The following is an 18,065-nucleotide window of genomic DNA, read 5'->3' on the forward strand; positions in this document are numbered from 1 at the left end:
TCATTCTCCCTTTCAAATCCTACAGTGCACCCAATTGCTATTATTAGATAGCCGTTCATCTGCACCAAGCACACTCATAGGCTTAGGATTCCATTGTTTCTAATTGGTCACTGGTCCTTTGGATGCATGTCAAGGTGTAGAGGCAATGGAACACATTGCAACTCGTTCCAGTATTTAGATTGCCCATTCTTCTAAATTTGCTTTTCCTTGCAGCTAGAGGATGCCATGTGTTCTGGTGACCTAGATCTTAAGATCAGTCCTGCTAAAACGGAGCTCAGAGTGGTGAGCTGGAGAGAGACATCCTTCAGCTATGACAAGTTTCATCAGCTCCCTCAAGTGTGGATATAAGGTCAGTTTTTTGGGTAGGCTCCTCATGACACCAGGACATCCAGGAGAAAGGAGTGTCTATCTTCCTTACTGGTAGCTGGGAAAGGATTATATCTTCTCGCCACTGGAGTTCTTGTGCCACTGCTCCATGAATTTGTCACTTTGATTAGATTATTGCAATGCTCTACCTTATCTTTCTCTCACACAACTTCAACTAGTGCTGACAGCATCTTCCTGCTTAGTTTGTGGTATTTCCTGTGTGAAGGACATGACATGTCATGGCCTGTACTAGGTACCTGTTTGATTGTGATTCAAAGTGGTGTTTTTTGATTTACAAAATCCTGCATAGATTTGGTCCTAGTTAAATTAGAGACAGCTGTCCCTGTATTTACCAGCCTGAATTGAGAACCCATGGAAGACTTCTGTGAATAGTCCCAGTATTTTAACTATTTGGCAGGGAGTTCCTTAGCTCCAGAATTTGCTTTTAACGATAATTCAAGGTTAAATTTGTTACTTTTTGATAATACTAATTATCACATTTCCTCTCATGATACAACTTAATTACTTCCCCCCACCTACATGGTAATGGGGGGAAAGAGGAATTGGTTTTTAAAACATGACTATAAGCAGAAAACGTAATTTGATTTTTTCACTGGATTGCAGAGATTATGTCGTCACCTAAATTAATCTAGTTTTTGCATTCAGGTTAACAAATCTTAAAATTGAAATTTTAGACACATGGAGACAATGTTCACATTAATATTTATGCAGACAAATTGCACATGTAACATGCTATTAAATATTCCTTACTGTATATGCTATGCAACATACCTAAGATTCATATACAGTAACTCCTCACTTAACATTGTAGTAATGTTCCTGAAAAATGCGACTTAAAGAGAAACGATGTTAAGCCAATCCAATTTCCCCATAAGAATTAATGTAAATAGGGGGGGTTAGGCTCCAGGGAAATTTAATACTGTACTCTGCAATGATGATTGTGAAGCTTGGGAGAGGTGGTGGAGTCAGAGGGTGGAGTATTTCCCAGGGAATGCCTTAGTGCTGAATGATGAACTAGCACTCGTCTGAGTCCTCAAGGATTAACACATTGTTGTTAATGTAGCCTCACTCTACAAGGCAGCACAAATGGAGGGAGGGGAGACAGCATGGCAGACAGACAGATCGCATTGCCCCTTTAAGTACGCTGACCGCACTCTAAGTAAATTGCCTTTTTAAGTAGATCATTAAGTTGAGACAGCAGCTACTGCTAGCAAGCTCCCTTCGTCCTGAGCCCTGTCATGTCTTCTCCCCCACCCCCGCTCTATGGCGATGGGGTAAGTGGGGGGCAGGAGCAGGGGGGAGGACATTAGCACCCCTCCCCCAGCCCCCGCACAGCAAACAGGAGGCTCCTGGGAGCAGCTCCAAGGCAAAGGGCAGGAGCAGCACATGGCAGTGGCGGGAGGGACAGCTGAACTGCTGGCAATTGATAGCCTTCTGGGCAGCTGCCGCACAGGGAACTTAGGGGAGTGGGGAGCTGATAGGGGGGCTGCCGGTCCACCCTGGTTCCAAGCCCCCACCAGCCAGTTGCAACAGGCTGCTCTTTCTGCAAGTGGTGGACAAAGAAGGCGGTTGCCAAACAATATTATAAGGGAGCATTGCGCAACTTTAAACGAGCATGTTCTCTAATTGATCAGCAACGTAACAACGAAATAATATTAACCGGGACGACTAAGTGAGGAGTTAGTGTATTAGCTTTTTCTTTTTCCTTATGCATGTGCATTTAAGTTGTCAATCTTAACAAGTTTGCATCAAGTCTCTTAAAAGACAAGAAAAAGTGTCTGCTGAAGCACTAGTATGACAACTGTCAAAATGACTAAATATGCATTACAAATACAACTTCCTCCAGGAACTGGTGGACACTGGAAGAGGGAATGAGAGAGGGCTGTCAAGCCTGATAGAAGGGAAAGGGCTTAGCAAGGCTTTGGTAGTCCTGAATCACTGTATAAATGTATTGGTGCAATTAACTGATTATGCACATATCTAGCTTCTATGTGAAAATCATATTTTGTATGCCATTAACACTACAAGTGTACACTACATTTGAACGGGATGGCCGAGGCAGAGAAATGTTATCAAACCTGCCTCATATCTTTCAATGACACACAGGCTAAAGAGGGTAAAGCAAAAGCAAGAAGTTCTAGCATCTCCTTTTCCCATCAAGTTTCAACTGACACTGGAAGGGCCAGTAGATTTATCAGGCTCTCTGCTGAGCCCTTCCAAGCATCCAGTTCACACATGACATATGCAGTGTTTTCTGGTGCAATACAATTCCAGTGTGTCCAAATTAACGTTAATAGTCTAATTACATGCATGGGTCAGACTGAGCTGTCACAGATTCATTACCTTTTTGGTGGTCCTATAAAACTTCTGCATGAATCTGAGGTTCTACTTAAAGTGTTTCTAAATCGTATGGTTGCAGGAAAACAACAACTTTTAAGTGTAATCTTTTGAGTCTCAGCCCAAGAAAAGGCAATAATTGGAGAGAGGTGTTTAAAACAGTCTCTCCCCCCACCAAAAAACATGTACTAATATTCCTATTGTAACAGAAGCATCACAAACCACTAAAGCTGCAGAAATTCCCATTTCACTTCTCATATGGCAACTTTCAATTTTTGGATTGAAGTTTTCCAGGTTTGATCTCTTCCCAAAAGTTTTTAGAACATTTGAAAAAAATAGTTCAATTTCTGCTCCTGTGAAATAAGCTTATCAACAAAAGTTGTGTTCTTTCCAGCTCATATAATATCGTTAAGATAGGGCAGCACATGACTACCAATAATTATATTTTGCAACTGATTCTCAAATTAAGCCATCTGTTACACCTATGAAATTCTATAGTCTTTCCAGCAACACAGGTGTAACGAAATACACAGCACAAATTTTAATTGGGAGAGAAAGTGAAGGGAAGTTGTCATTTAATGTCAGGTTGCACAAAGGACTGCAATTGGACGTTGATTAACAATTCTATTGATGTAAGTACCAGAAAAAATTCCAGTTTACTCAACAGGAGCAGTATTATTTCTGCATAGGCAAAAAGACTTACAGAAATGTGTGGCCTCATTTTAAGGTAGTAATCACAGATGGCTCCCACTGACATCAGTCACTGTAGGTTCTCAGTACCTCTAAAATGAGGCCACTATTTTTTTTTTAGTTAGCAGATATGACCAAAACAGATCAGATCTGCTGAAGCACTATTTTCAACAAAAATTAGATTCTAGATGCAGAATCTAAAGTAAGCACTCATGTGTGATGTTTTCTTTATGAATAAGCGAAATGTTTACTGAAAGTGATAGTGATCTTAACAGCATGTAACAGAATCATTTTAGATAGTTAAAACTATGCTCTTTAGATTGTAATTAGAACATTAAATTGAAGTTTCCCATTGTCCCTCAACCCAGTTTATATGCTTATTGCAATGTATTTTGACTAACCAGTGCATCTGAGTAATGCCAGCAAAAAGGAAGTCCTCATATCAACTCCCTCCAAGGGGGAAAAAAAAAAAAATGCTGTCACTTCAGTTTTCAAAGTATATACAAAAATAATCCATTACATTACATACCTGAAAATGTTGTTCTTCTGAAGATGTATGAGAGAGATCCACTCACTTTGGTTTAGGGATCTCAAGCTTTTGGCTTACAGCAGCCAGGAATAATCTGTTTAAAAGCCTCACCACACAGCAGTAGCAGGTCTCAGATATACGTAACAGACCGCTGCCCTCACTTAGTTTCTTAGTACTGAGGCACCTTTATATAGATTAATACAAGCATCCCAATCTAGTGCAGATAGTGGAATAATGTGAACATATTTAAAATACACTATGGGACTTTTCCTAAAGGCTATAGTCAAGCCACAATGTAAAAGTTCAGATGGGACTCTAAATTTGATCCTACCATTGTCTGTAAACAGCTAAAGAAGGTTTCTTTAAAAATGTGAACTGCAAAGAAATAAAGTTGGGGGGAGGAGGGGGGAAGGTTACCCTATACCACTCCTTTCTGGTAATACTTTTGACTAAGAATTCTAATACTTTACCAATGATAGATAATTATGGTAGAGATGTATCCTTGTTTTAGAGAGAAGAATGAGGTGTAGGCTATGTCTGTATTGCAGTTATGGGTATGACTACAGCTCAAATGGACATGCCTGAGCTAGGTTTAATCCAGCTAATTCAGGTACTGGAGCAGTGAAGCCACAGCAGCACATGTGATGCAAATCCATCCAGAACCTGGAGCAATTACTCAGGCAGCTAGCATTGTCATGGTTTCACTGCTCCAATACCCATGCCAGCCGGTTATTAAAGCTAGCTTAAGTCTCGTCTACTCAGCTTCAAATCATGCCCCTTGACTGTAGTATAGACATACCCTCAGACAGCACAATGACTTGCCAGAGCTCTCAATGCATGACTGTATTAAAGCCAAGATTTAAACCCATGTCTCTGTATATTCAAGTCCTGTGTTTTAGGCCCCAGCGCATCCTTCCATTCTAAAGCTGGCTTCATTTTTACCACTTAAATATTAGAAATATCAGATCCTATTTTTGCTGAAGGTCTAATCTAATGCGTTTTCAATTGAGGGTTTTATATACTGATGGCCCACATTATCATAGTATCTGAGGAATTCAGTCATTTTAATATGACTATTGATTATACTTCATACCTGGGCCAAGGTTCAATTTATAAGTTGTTTATAAAGGATAAACAAATGATTAAATAGATTTTATAAGCATGTTACTGACATGAGGCGAAAGTGGTATAGATGGTTGTAAGTCATGGTAAGAAACCTATTGCTGTTAGATCCTAACAACTGATTAACCCTTTATGAGCTGTAAATGGAAGTGTAATATATAACCTACTTATCCTCAACAACCCAGTGAGACAGAGAAGCACTATTATCCCCGTGTTACACATGGGGAACTGGGGCAGAGAACTTAAATTGTTTGCCCAAGGTCACACAAGAAGACTGTAGCAGAGCACAGAATTAAACCTGGGTCTCCTGTGTCCCAGGCCAATGCTCTAACCACTGGACCATCCTTCTCTAGGGTTTGGAGAACAGAAAGTCTAGTTTCAATCTAGTCCATCAAAAAAAAAACCAAAACAAAACAAAACAAAAAAACTGAAGTCTTCCAAGGAAGAGGTTTAAATTGAAGACCTGATCTTGCCAGTGAAAAAGGTAGAATTAATTTAAAATAATTAAATGCAGCCATTACTGTAAAGGAGCGCAAGAAAGGGAACAATTCACTTTTAAAGAACTAAGACTCCCTGTAGTGGAAAAAATGAAGATGTATATTCTCTTTTTAGCTCAGCAGATAGGTCTCTCTGCATTATAGAATTTCTTCACAAATTTCATATCCAGATGCAGGTAGAGATTTCAATAGTTCAGGCTGGAGGCCCTGAACACATGAATCCCTGGCCTATTTCAAGTGTACAGATGGTCAGACAAGTGATAAAATGACTGAGCTATGTCTGTGCCCAATGTATCTTCCAGGTCTTGTAGTTTACCCAACCAACCAAAAAAAAATTCTGTCCTATCGACAAGGAAGAGGCACTAGCCGTGTAGCTACTACTGTTGCTCACACAACAGAAATGAAATATAAGGCTTGATCCCAGAACCGCTACAGCTGATAGAAGCATCAGACAAGCATTATACTGAGTTCACATTTACAAAAAAAGTCTGCAGTTAAGTGAGTTCTGTAGAGAAGGGAATTATTCTGTATATAGAGAGAGGCAAGTACTCCTTGCCACCTTAATAAGAATGAGAAGATTTTTAGTGTCACTTTTATTATAATCTTATTTCAAACCCACGCAAATTGGATCTAGGAAAGTTCTGCACCAGAAGTGGTCTGACTAGTGATATGCTAGTGCAGATTGCTTATTGATGCCTCTCTTTCAAAAGGTGGCACCATTTCATTGATTTTACAAATTCTGAAGTGCCTTTAGATGTTTTGCTGCTTCCCCATAATATCCAAATGAATGAGGCAGTGAAGAACATCCTTTTGGGAAGAGAAGTCTTGTTTACAAACAAGTTGATCTTAAATTGTTTAAGAAGAGCTTCTAGAAGGCACAGAACTCAAGAAAATGGACATACCTATCCATGAGACAGATCAGGATTAAAAATGGGAGTGCCTGTGCAGAGGTATTTTATGACTATAATCAGGACAAATATATAAAATGAGGAATACTCAGCTGGCCCTGAACATAAAATCTTGTCTAATGCAAGAGAAGAGCAACTTGAATAGAAGCCTCAACTAGATGGAAGTGGTTAAAAATCAGGAGCTTCCCCAAAAGTCATGCTTCTCAAATAGAAAAAAAAAAAAAAAAAAAAAAAAAAAAAATTTAAATTTAGTGATTTGAGTCTTGATTTGAAATAACATCTTTAAAAACAGTAGACTATTCAAAATTCACTTTCCTACTAAAGCAGTTCAAGGATTACAGAGCTAATCACTGTCAATTAGCGAGGAACGGATGATGAAGTCATATATTATGCCTCTTCATGGGCCACATACAACTGCCATTTTTTATAAGAAAGTCCTTTTTAAACCAAACACTAAAGAAAACTCAAAGGCTACCATAAACTAGAAGCTTGAGATCCATAAACAAGATGTGGAGAACTATTCAAAATACTTATTTTAGAGAAGGAAATGCCTATTTACACAACAGTCCCCATTGTTGGTAATTTGTTTAATCTATGATTTATAACTATTTAAGCATGAATATGTTAAAAAAGAACTACACAAAAATTGCTATTATGTATTCACTAACTACCTAGAACTTTCACATTTAATTCTCTTGATTTCTCTTTAATCCCACAATATTTTCTACTGGGATCTCAATTTTACCAATCTTATTTTGTAGTCTGTGGGAACAGGCAAAAAAGGAAAACCTTCCCTGGCCCTGCATCACACACCTCAACTCCAGGCAACCAAGCAATACTATGCTAGCTTGTAAAGATTCATATGTGGAGGTGAGAAAAGTCACGGCATTGCTGAATCAGTAAAAACACCTGGAAAAAAAGACCTTATAATGAAAGAAAAAGTGTCTTCTCAAACAACTGATTTGCTAGTGACATTACAGTGCAGTAGTTCAACCTTCTATGGGTCACACTTAAGGTTCAATTTGCAAATCAATCCTAACCACATGCTATAGTTTTAGATTTATCCATTTATACACAAATTTGCCCATGTGAAAGAAAACAGTTGAGTGCAGAGGCTTACACAACTGCACACACATCTAATAGCACAACAGCTCTGTCTACACTACAGGATAGGCAGTGTCTTGGAAGTAGTTTGTGACCAGTTCTTGAAAACGTATTAGCTAATATTCAAAAACAATAGTTGAAACTAGGTTTTTCAACAAGTGTTTTCAGAAGAGTTATGCACCATTCATGCCATATGGCACAACTAAATTATCTGAAGCAGTATAAAAATTACTATGAACTGTTTCATGACTCTGGCAATTTTGTAATGTACATAGGACTGTCTATATAGGGCATAATGTTCCAAGCTACTCATATGCTTAAGGGTAATCACTTTAGACATCTTCCTTACACAAGGCCCCCTGATAAAACAAATGTGCACCTATTACAAGCCATTATTCTCATGGAGCAAGGCAATGACAGAATACTAAACTAATCTTAAGGTTAAGGTGAGTGAAAATTTTTTTTTTAAAGAAGTACAAGCTAAAAAGGGCTGGTAACAGGATTTATGAAAAAGCTGGTCAAAGGCCATTTTAACTTTTTTGTTTATTTATTCCTCAATTATTAGAAAGTGGGAACATTCTGTTAGCCTTCCCAAATTCAAGGAGGTAGCACTGATGCTATGATAAGTTAATGAAACTGGAGCATTTAGTAAGCAATGACTACTAACAATATCAGGGTTTCTCATTAACATACCAAACTAAGAGATATTCGGAGCAGTCCTGAAGTAAAATTGAGGAGAGAGATTTACTCCACAAACAACGGAATGCAGTGGTTTGTAAGTTTGGGCAATGAAGATTGTTATTTTTTGTTTTTGTCAAGCCTTTTCATTTCTGTCATCCACAGCCTTCACCATGGATTTGTTTGCAGCAACCCCATCTGATAAACACTGTTTTACAGATTTTCTAGAAACAGACCATGCTACTAAAAAGTTATATACAACCAGAAAATATGATTCAGCTCAAGCTGCACTGACTGAGTCAGCAGATTAACCGGTATCTCATCCTGTGTTTAGTTCTTTATATGAAGATAAAAGTTTCTTGGGGAAAAATAAATAGCAGTAGTCACTGGTTTTCTGAATGTTCTGCAAAATGACTTCTTGCAGAAGAGGAAGGGAAAGAAAGAGTGTGTTTGTTTTAAGGGGAATACAGAATAGGGCCTTGAAATACTTGATGTCTATGCTATCAAAACACCAAGTGTAAAAGACAGATGGAGAAGACAAGGGGGAAAATTCACTATTGTACATGTGAAGGACACATGCTGCAAGTTGTATGACATCCCATTGGGATGTAACCTAACATGCCCACCAAGTTACTGGCAGTAAAAAATAATAATGGCATTACTTGCACAGCTTTTTTGTTAAAATTACAACTTCACTATAAGTCAAACTGCTGACTTCTCTGGTTAAGGGTTCCACATTAAGTGTTTTTAACAAGACCAAGGGCTTTAAGATGTTGAATTTATTGAAAATGAATGCTAGCTTCGCAGCTGCTGCATATTTCATTCTAGCAGATTAAAATTTGTAGCTTCTGATCTCCAGGGAGAACAAACACTTATTTTCTGCTTCAGGTATAAAAGACAGGTTGTGGTTTGTGAAACAATGGAAAGTATCAGTGAAAAGGCAAAGGGAACATTTTGATATAAGCAGTTACTTAAGTAATATCTTTTCAATTTTCAAAAACGAGAGACAATACAGGATTTTGATTTTGATATTTATTTTTAGCAGGATGTGTGTACTAATGGATGGTGACATCATTAGGAGATACGTCCATGTCCACCACCTGCAACAGAAGCTAGATAGATGTTAAAGAAATCATACTTAAAGCTATAAACAACACTACTTACCTATAGTGGTGTTATGACAGTCACCTTAATAAACAACTCGGTTAGCTTTTGATACAAATACACATGACCAATATAAATTTACCAGTTGTCAACATTCATTTATCAAGTTTTAATTTTGATGCATACTGTACCTTGATTTTAACAAGCTGTTAATTTAGAGAAATACCCATTATAAATCCCGTTATTTAGAAAAGGTAGATATACTCATGCAAAACAAGGCTATATTGTTCTTAAGTGAAAGAAACTTACCTTTAGTTCTCTTCAAAAGATAAGAGATTCATACATTTAAACCTATCCTCCAGTTTATGGCTAGCAGGAATTCCCCAGACTTTCAAATTCTAATGCTAACAAACCACTTCAGCAGCAGATGGCATGCATCCGTTCCTGCTGAGAATATAGCCCCTTACTCTTTTTACATGTCCGCAAGTAACCAGATAGAAATGATATAAAACATAACACCCCAAAACTCTGCAAGGAAAGTGATGTTATAAATGTACTTTCTGTAAGCAAGAGGTAAGTTTTCACTTTTGTAAAATATAGTCATCATCTCCTTCTAAAGACTATAAGCTTCAGGATTTTTATCAAAAGACTGTGCAGTGGCAATAACTGGCTACAAAAAGCAAAATACAGCTGTTGAATTTCAAAGCCTCACAATGGTGAGGATACAAAAAAACCTTAAGTTTGAAGGGTAAAATCCAAACAAACCCTGTTCTAGAAACATCTCAAACATACATACTTACCTGAGAATCTATAAGCTTGGAAACAAGTCTTTTTAGACAGTTATGACAAATCCAAACTCAAGACGCAAAGCTGAGTCCAAGCAACAGTGATTTATATGCACAGGCAGAAACTCTGTGCAGCTGCATTAAAAAGCTCTTTGACGGGAACTGATTGGAAGCGGACTACAGATAACGTGCATATTCTAACTACACCTTGGCATCTGAGAAACAACAAGAAATTCAATCAGCTAGCCATACGTACAAGTTCTCTTGAAAACATCTTGATCTATCAAGTAAATGTATGCTCAGGCACTTAAATATGTTGCTTGATTATTTTAAGGATTGCTTAGCATCCAGCAGCTCCACTGAAATCAACAAATGTTGGGTGATGATGCTTTTTGAAACTCAGGCCTCTTAAGTGTTTGAATGAGGAGATAAGAGTAACTTTGGACTGCTATTTAAAAAAAAAAAAATCTTGGTCCATAATGTTTTCCATAAGAAGTTTGAGTTTATATATAAAGTCAGTGGCTCAAAAAAAGTCTTTACAAACTGAACATCTTGTGAAACCAGGGATTTTTAATAGCACTTTATAGAAAAACAGATTACTATAGCAACTGAACAAAAAAGTGGGCTACATTTTACATGAGTGTAAAGAAAAACAGAACAGCGTATAAACTTGCAAACTCTGTCTATAATTAAAGAAGATATTTTGCATGAGACCAGGCAGAAGATCCTGGCAAACTTGTTCACACCAGACCAAATATCATTGGCATTTAAAGTTAAAGGCTCAGACTGACTCATGAGCAATTACAAGGACTTAACACAGCTACCAAAACTTTACTTTGTCAGGAGCCATAACAGAATGAGACCTTAGATTGGGATGCAGAAATTCCCTGGTTCTGTGAGATCAAATGTGGCAAGATGTACAATCTATTGAGTTTGGTCAAGACCTTTGTATGCTTCTTCCCATTCCTTTTGATAGCCAAGATATTTCCCAACAAAACAAAGATATCTACTCACAACTGTAGTCCCCATGTATTTTCTGGTGCAACAAACCACTGACTATTTAAAGCGTGTGGTGAGTCTTTCTGGGGTGTCCACACGAAAACTTCTCATGACTCTCTGGTGAATGGCTCCATCACAAGGGTCTATTATATAGTAGCATGGCCTAATTGCAGTAGTGCTCTTCCACGTCAGATAAAGTAGTCATGTGGGAAATGTGTCTTGGGACCCCACCAAATCAACAGCAGCATGATGGGTGTTTGTCCTCAGATTAGGATGAAAAGGGTTTTTTTGTTCATTGATCCTTCAAAGTATACTGAGGTTCTCAGGTGAAAGTGTGCCATGGATACCATGAATACTATTGGCGCCATAAGAGCTGAGATTTCCAGCTTGGTTCTTGATAACTAAAGTCTTTTGTTAAATCCTTCCCCTGTCATACAAGTCCAAAACACTGCAAACTAATACAAACTGTGTCAAACAGGATTCCTTTGACCCCAATGGTCCCTTAAAAGCTGGGACTTGCAGCCAAATTCTTTCATTTCTTCCACGAGACATACTTCATAAGTCAAGTATCCAAACAGGCGAAAATATTTACTCTCATCTTCTTGGATATATTGTTGCAATGGTTAGGTATTTTTATAAATTCATGCTGGTGTGACAGCAGCCTAGAAGACAGCAGTGAATTGGAAGCACTGTCCAGTATAAAAAAATTGGACACATACAATACTATATGCATGTCTTGCTATATGCACATAAACATTCATCAGATGCAGAGTGACCACTTCTAGCTGAGACAGAATCATTCCCAGACAGCAAGAACATCAAGTGTCTTAATATATGGGGCACAGATACCAAGTGCGGCTAGAGCACTGGAACTTTCAAGTGGGCTAGCCTTCGAGACAAAGTTTTAGATGGCCAGAAACTATGGGTCATACATCACTAATAAAACCAAAGTCAAATCCCAAGAGATTCATCAAGTCAAGTTGTGGACAGGACCCATGGGTCTGACTCATCCACCCCCATTTTTAAGGGACTGAGTAACAGAAGGTCTAAGTCAGTCACATACAAGTCAAAGGCAGAAGTCTAGGACAGACACAGTTAACTTTTGGAGTTGAGTGGCTTCTCCAGATGCAGACCTTGACCTGCATTGAGAGAAAGCATGGAGCACTTTTAAGGATGTATGCAGATCCTTTATGTCAAAACCTCAACTCACTCTGGATACTAAGATGGGTACTTGGCCTCATGGATGGTGCTGAAGAAAAACTGTATGGCCAATCTTATTGGACCTTGTGTCAAAGTAGGTAACATTGGAAATTATGACAGCTGTGCTAGATTCTGAAGCACTTTAAGACTTGTGCTTTGTAATCTTTCACGTTAACTTGCTGGACTGAATGAAAGCTTCTGGTCAGTCCAACAAAGGTAACTCTGGGACAAGAGCGCTTGCAGCAACACTTGGATGTAGATCACACAATCAGCTAACTCACAATCCATCTTAAAACATCTTAGACAGCTGGGGCACCTCAAAGCAGTTAGACAACTCTGGACATTTTTTCCCAAAACATTATGCACTTCTGAGGGATGGGAGGAAAATATGGCTCTTTATATGAAATTATGATACATCATTAAATTATGTAATGTAGTAATTCAGTACTACAGTGATTGATACCTTAAAAATTCAAGCACTAATGAAATCTTATTTCAGAACAGAAAAATCAAGCAAGACCTTAGCTGGGTGAAGAGTTAAGCTCCCAGATCCCATGTAGCAAATTATTTTGTTTGAACAATGCAGATAAGAAAGCTCTGTTAAACTTAGATAAGCACCCCCACAAAAGAGAAAGCTGTGAACAGAGCTTAGAAAAAGCAACCACTGAAGGCTACAACAGTAGAACCACCTGTTGACATAGCCGTTTTACACCAGGGCTTTTGTTGGCATAGCTATGGTGTTTTTTTTTTTTTTTAAACACCCCAACCAAAATAACTACACCAACATAACTTTTCAGTGAAGACCAAGCGTAAAACAATAACCAAAAGAACTTTTTCAATATCAGAGGTAAAAAAAGGAAGTGAGCTAGATATAGAGGGAGAACTTTCCCTCAACATACCACCTAATGTGTAAGTGGCTTAATGGTTTTAGAATTTTGAAGCTAGGAAATTCCTGCTAGTCATGTGCTAGAAGCGGGCACCTAATATTTACCTTTGAGAGAAAGTTTAAACCATCTAAACATTTATAACAACCATTAATTTCATGAAGAACATGGACTAACTGAACAAAATATTACGCACTTCCAACTTATGCTCTTTTTCTGCAAGGACTTCTTTTTGACATCGCAGAAAGTCTGATAACATTCGAGTTAATTGTTTTCTATCATCTATTTCAGCCGCCAACCTGCCATTGTAATCCGCCAGTACCATACAAGCATCATCTACCATCTTGGAAAGCTGTTCTCCAGATTCCTTATCTAAAAGACAAGTAAAGAAAAAAAATAGCAATACATTACAAAATCTTGTCAGGCTCTCTCATGCTCACATTTCAGTTACTGCATCCCCACCTCTCACCTGTTATTCTGTCTAGTAAGGACACATCTTGGACCTCTACAGGCAATGAAGCTATCCTCTGATGAACTGCTGCATCCCCAGAGGCTGCATTTTCTAGTTCTTGTAATGCTCTAATGAGATCTGTAGTCTGAAAAAGCACACAGCCTTAGAACTGGTTTAGTCATCAAATCCTGATACAGAATGTCAGCATCATTTCACAATGAGTTTATGGGATGCAATTTGACAGTATCGATATAAAAACTACTTTGCCAAAGTCAGCATTACCAACGTCTTCCCTCCCTGACCCAAAAGAGATAAAATGTCAACATAATAGCTTTAATTAATTTCCCATGGAGCAGCACTGCAATGTTCCAAATGTTAAGAATGATCCTCCTGCTAAAAAGGGTCTCATTTTCCTTTAAATTCTTGCAATAGGACAACTTTTAAATATGAAGTACAAGGTTTATTGGTAATGACTACCTGGGGGTATTCTTCATTTTTACTCTGTACTTTTAAATTGTTTAAATTAAGTGCAACATATTAAATTACTTTTTTCTTAACTTTTCCTGGTAGGCACATCATACCATAAAAGCATAGCAGTAATTTCAATGGTAGCATATTCATGAAGTTGAGCTTAAATCAAAGTAATAAAAAGAAATTATTTGCTGCAATAGGGTGTACTAAATTTTGATTATCTCCAAAGCCCTGTTCTTAACAAAAAAACCACACACACACTTTACTGTTCTGGCATCCCCAGTTATAACTATAAAAACCCTCTGGGAAGAGAAAGTGACATAACAAAATGCCATACGCACAACATAGTGACAAGTATGTAAATTATGAAAGTCCTTGCATATAGAGTAAAATAGACTGTTAAATATTACATTGTTATGGATAATAATTTGATATAATTGTATAATCAATATTTTACATTTACAATAGTCCTATCTTATGTTTATTTCTTCACTATTAACTCTGAAAGCCAAACATTTTTGGTATTTTAAAAATGTATATAAAAACACTACAATTTAAAAATGTTTTTTAAAAAGTGTCAAATTTGCTAAAATTATAAAATGCTAAGAAACTGATGTAGTTTGTAGCCAAGATATAGAAGTATTGTAACTAAGAAAGATATTTCAGTACCCCTAAAAGTGAGAAGTACACAACAGATTATTGTAAAATACAAATTAAAGGAATCTTAAATCTTCAATTAATCTCCCACCTCCCCCCAAAATTTAGAGATTTACTTGTAACAACACTTTAAGGGCCAGTACCTCTGCCCCAGAGAGGTTCCTTTACACCACTGGAGAACCACAAAGACCATAAACCAGCTCCAAAGAGGGCAATAAAGATTCCATCAGCATGGCAGAAGACTCTGGAAGCATAAATCTAGTATAACCCACTTGATACCTATGAACCACTCTAATATAAGGAAGTGCCTGAAGTAGAGTTGGAGTGCACAGCAGTCCTTCCCTATGGGAGGCCTCTGCAGCCAGCATAGTTGAGAGCAACACTGGGGCTTCCCCAAGTTACACCAGGGGCTGTTTTGCTCATGATAATCCAAGGATTGGGGAAGAATAAAGGTTGCATAAAGCCATCTTTAATCAGCTTTCTAGCTTTGAGTGTTAATTTGGCCCTTAAAATGGGACTCAATGCTGAGTTGGTTCTGTATTACTCAGTGACTGAAGGGTTTATTTTTAAACATATCCCAAACCTTATGAAACGATAAAAGTTTATGAACACAAGAAACTTCTACCTGTGGAGGGTCACTTGGAGAACTTTGTGCTGAACAGTTATTTTCATCAACTTTTATCTGTTCAAATGTACGCTTCCTGGCCTTTCTGTCACCATCTAAAAGTCAAAGTAGAGACCTAAAAATCAGTTCAGGAAACAATACATTTATTTAAAGAGACTGAAACACACATACACTCAGAATACTTACACAAAGCTTGCCTAAGTTGTTCCAATACATCATTTTCATAAACAGCCCTTTCTTCCCAAATAGAGAGCACTCGGCCAAGGTGCTTCTTACAACTCTCATCAGACTCACTGTGGGGGAAATAGTAAAATCACCAATAAAAATGGTAGAGGTGCAACCCAGTAATAAACAATTCAGCCTGTATAATCTTGCATCCAAGAATCTGAAGTATTTTACAAATATCGAAGAATTAAAGCTCCCAACACCTCTGTGAGATAAAGATCCTCATTTGCAGAAAGGGTAAAGGAGGTTTTGACTTGTTCAAAGTCACCTCACAATACATCACACTGAAATAAAGGCCATGCCTACTAGCCCACCAACCTACTTCAATCACTGAATGCTTCACAGTGCCTTTAAACCTAGTGAAACATGATAGATCAGTTTCGCCCTTATTCTATTAATTAGCATTTCATCTTTTTTACAATGAAGTCCTATTACATAAGAAGATGCAAAAGATTCATCTACAGATACACTTTCTAGTTTAAGTGCTAAATAGGTGGATTGCATTCAGAGAAATCATATGCTAGACCTGTATCATTAAGGAATAAAGAATTATTGTAACATACAATAACTAGAATGAATAAAAAAAAAACATTTACCCTCGACCTAACACAAAAGACAAACACAACCGACAGTCTTCCAATGTGAAAAGATGATTATCAGGCTAATAAACTTTATTCTGATTGAGGTGCATGCATAGGCACAGGAACTATGGTGTGGGGGGTGCTGCAGTACCCCTAGGCTATATGCGGGGTCCCAGCTGCCGTCCCTCCTGCGCCCGGGCTCCCAGCCCCAGCCTCAGGCCACTTACCCCTTCTAGGTCCCTGCATCCCAGAGACACGGCCCTGCTCCCGGTCCGAGCTCGGGGGGTGGGGGAGGGCCACAAATAAGGGTAAGGGGGCTGGCTTTCAGCACCCACACTATTAACAGTGTTCCAGTACCACTGGGCATATGCTAAAGAAGATTGACATGCAAGATCAAAGGAGCTTTTAAACTAAGAGGTGCAGGGAAGAAATTGAAAAAAAAAATAGATTTTAGATCTAGGATAGGGTGTTTCCTTTAATCAGGATGCATGAAAGCTGCTGAGCCAGACAGAACAAATGAAGTGTTCTGGAAGGAAAATGCCTCACACAGGTTTAATAATAGTTAAAAAGACAATAATGCCCACATTACAGTTTACTGTACCTTGAAACATGCTTAAAGGCCTCAACTATAACTGGTGCAAAGTCTTTTGTAAATTCTGGTCCTTTCCTTTTGCTGTTCTGAATGACATCGTTGGCCAGGTATAGGAATGTCAACTTCCTATTTGGTTTTGCTAATAAAAGAAAAAAAAAAAAAAAAGAGAGAGATGCAACAATCCAAAGTAGTTAGTAGTATAAAACTAATTTTGCAGGTTAACATTCAGTTGAGTTTCTTCGTACATCTCTTATGTAGAGGATAAAAACAGATATAAATGTTATTTAAAAATACAAAGTTCACTATTTCTATTAGCACCTCATGCTATTAATACAAAATAATCAAAGCAACTTTAATTTGTCTTCATAAATTTCAGCCCTTAAAACCCAGAGACAGCAAGTCATAGCAGTCCGCCATGCCCCGCTGCCATTTTAAGTACAGGCCCAGCACAACTAATTTGAAGTTTGGACATTCACATTTTGCCAATCCACAATTTACTCTGACCTCTTTCTGCCCCCTCTCACACTACCACATTCATCTGCTACTTCAGCACACACACACTGTCCCTACCCACCACACTCATCAACCCAGTCTCTCCTCCACAGCGCAACACTTAGTCTCCCAAATTCTTCTTTCCACACACAGAACCTTACATATTTTAATTTAAAATTTAAAAGCGCAATGTGTATTTTAAAAAAGACATTATGAATCACCAAAGCAACCTTAATATGGTCTTGTAGCTATAATCTTAGGGTAACATTTTCAAAATCGCTTCAGGGTAGGTCTACGCTGCAATATAAGCCCAGGGTTAATGGGACTCCAATCAGCAGACCCTAGGTTACAGAACCCAGGACTTGAGTGTTTACAATGATTGTTACCCAGACATTAAGGTTTTTCTAACCCAGGCTTGAACCTGGGGCTCTGATGTCAACAGTGCAGCACATAGACCCAGGTGAAATCAGCCATATACCAGACTCTCAAACACCCTTCTGAAATGTGGCTGGTCTATCCCTGACATTGGCATACTGTGAGAAAGTTTGACCATCTACACTGCATGTTATAGGAAATTTAAACAGCCCGCCAACACATCCTGCCAAGCAATCATTTTGGTCCATGCACCCCCAGCTACTGGAACCAGCAACATGGAGGCAGTGCCTTTAGAAGAAGTTCTCTTGCTTGCACTTTCCCTTCTGTGTTGGGAAACGGGCAGAGCTTGAGAGAAATGGTGGTGGATATTTT

At 38.2% G+C, this 18,065-nt stretch overlaps 1 protein-coding gene across 3 annotated transcripts in view; it reads right to left on the bottom strand.

Annotated features, from left to right (window-relative positions):
* Window positions 1-18,065, bottom strand: part of RPRD1A (regulation of nuclear pre-mRNA domain containing 1A) — a 70,464-nt gene that overhangs the window by 30,977 nt on the left and 21,422 nt on the right. For 2 of the 3 annotated variants that reach the window (XM_054018849.1, XM_054018851.1), the window contains exons 2-6: window positions 16,836-16,965; window positions 15,615-15,721; window positions 15,429-15,523; window positions 13,694-13,820; window positions 13,421-13,596 (exon numbers count right to left, since the gene is read on the bottom strand). In XM_054018849.1, coding sequence (XP_053874824.1) covers window positions 13,421-13,596; window positions 13,694-13,820; window positions 15,429-15,523; window positions 15,615-15,721; window positions 16,836-16,965 — 635 coding nt within the window. Of the gene's footprint in view, window positions 1-9,264; window positions 9,353-13,420; window positions 13,597-13,693; window positions 13,821-15,428; window positions 15,524-15,614; window positions 15,722-16,835; window positions 16,966-18,065 lie in introns of those variants that run through there. The other variant, XM_054018850.1, reaches the window with a different exon arrangement.

The sequence above is a fragment of the Malaclemys terrapin genome, chromosome 2 (genome assembly GCF_027887155.1).
Source record: "Malaclemys terrapin pileata isolate rMalTer1 chromosome 2, rMalTer1.hap1, whole genome shotgun sequence".
Taxonomy (NCBI): domain Eukaryota; kingdom Metazoa; phylum Chordata; order Testudines; family Emydidae; genus Malaclemys; species Malaclemys terrapin.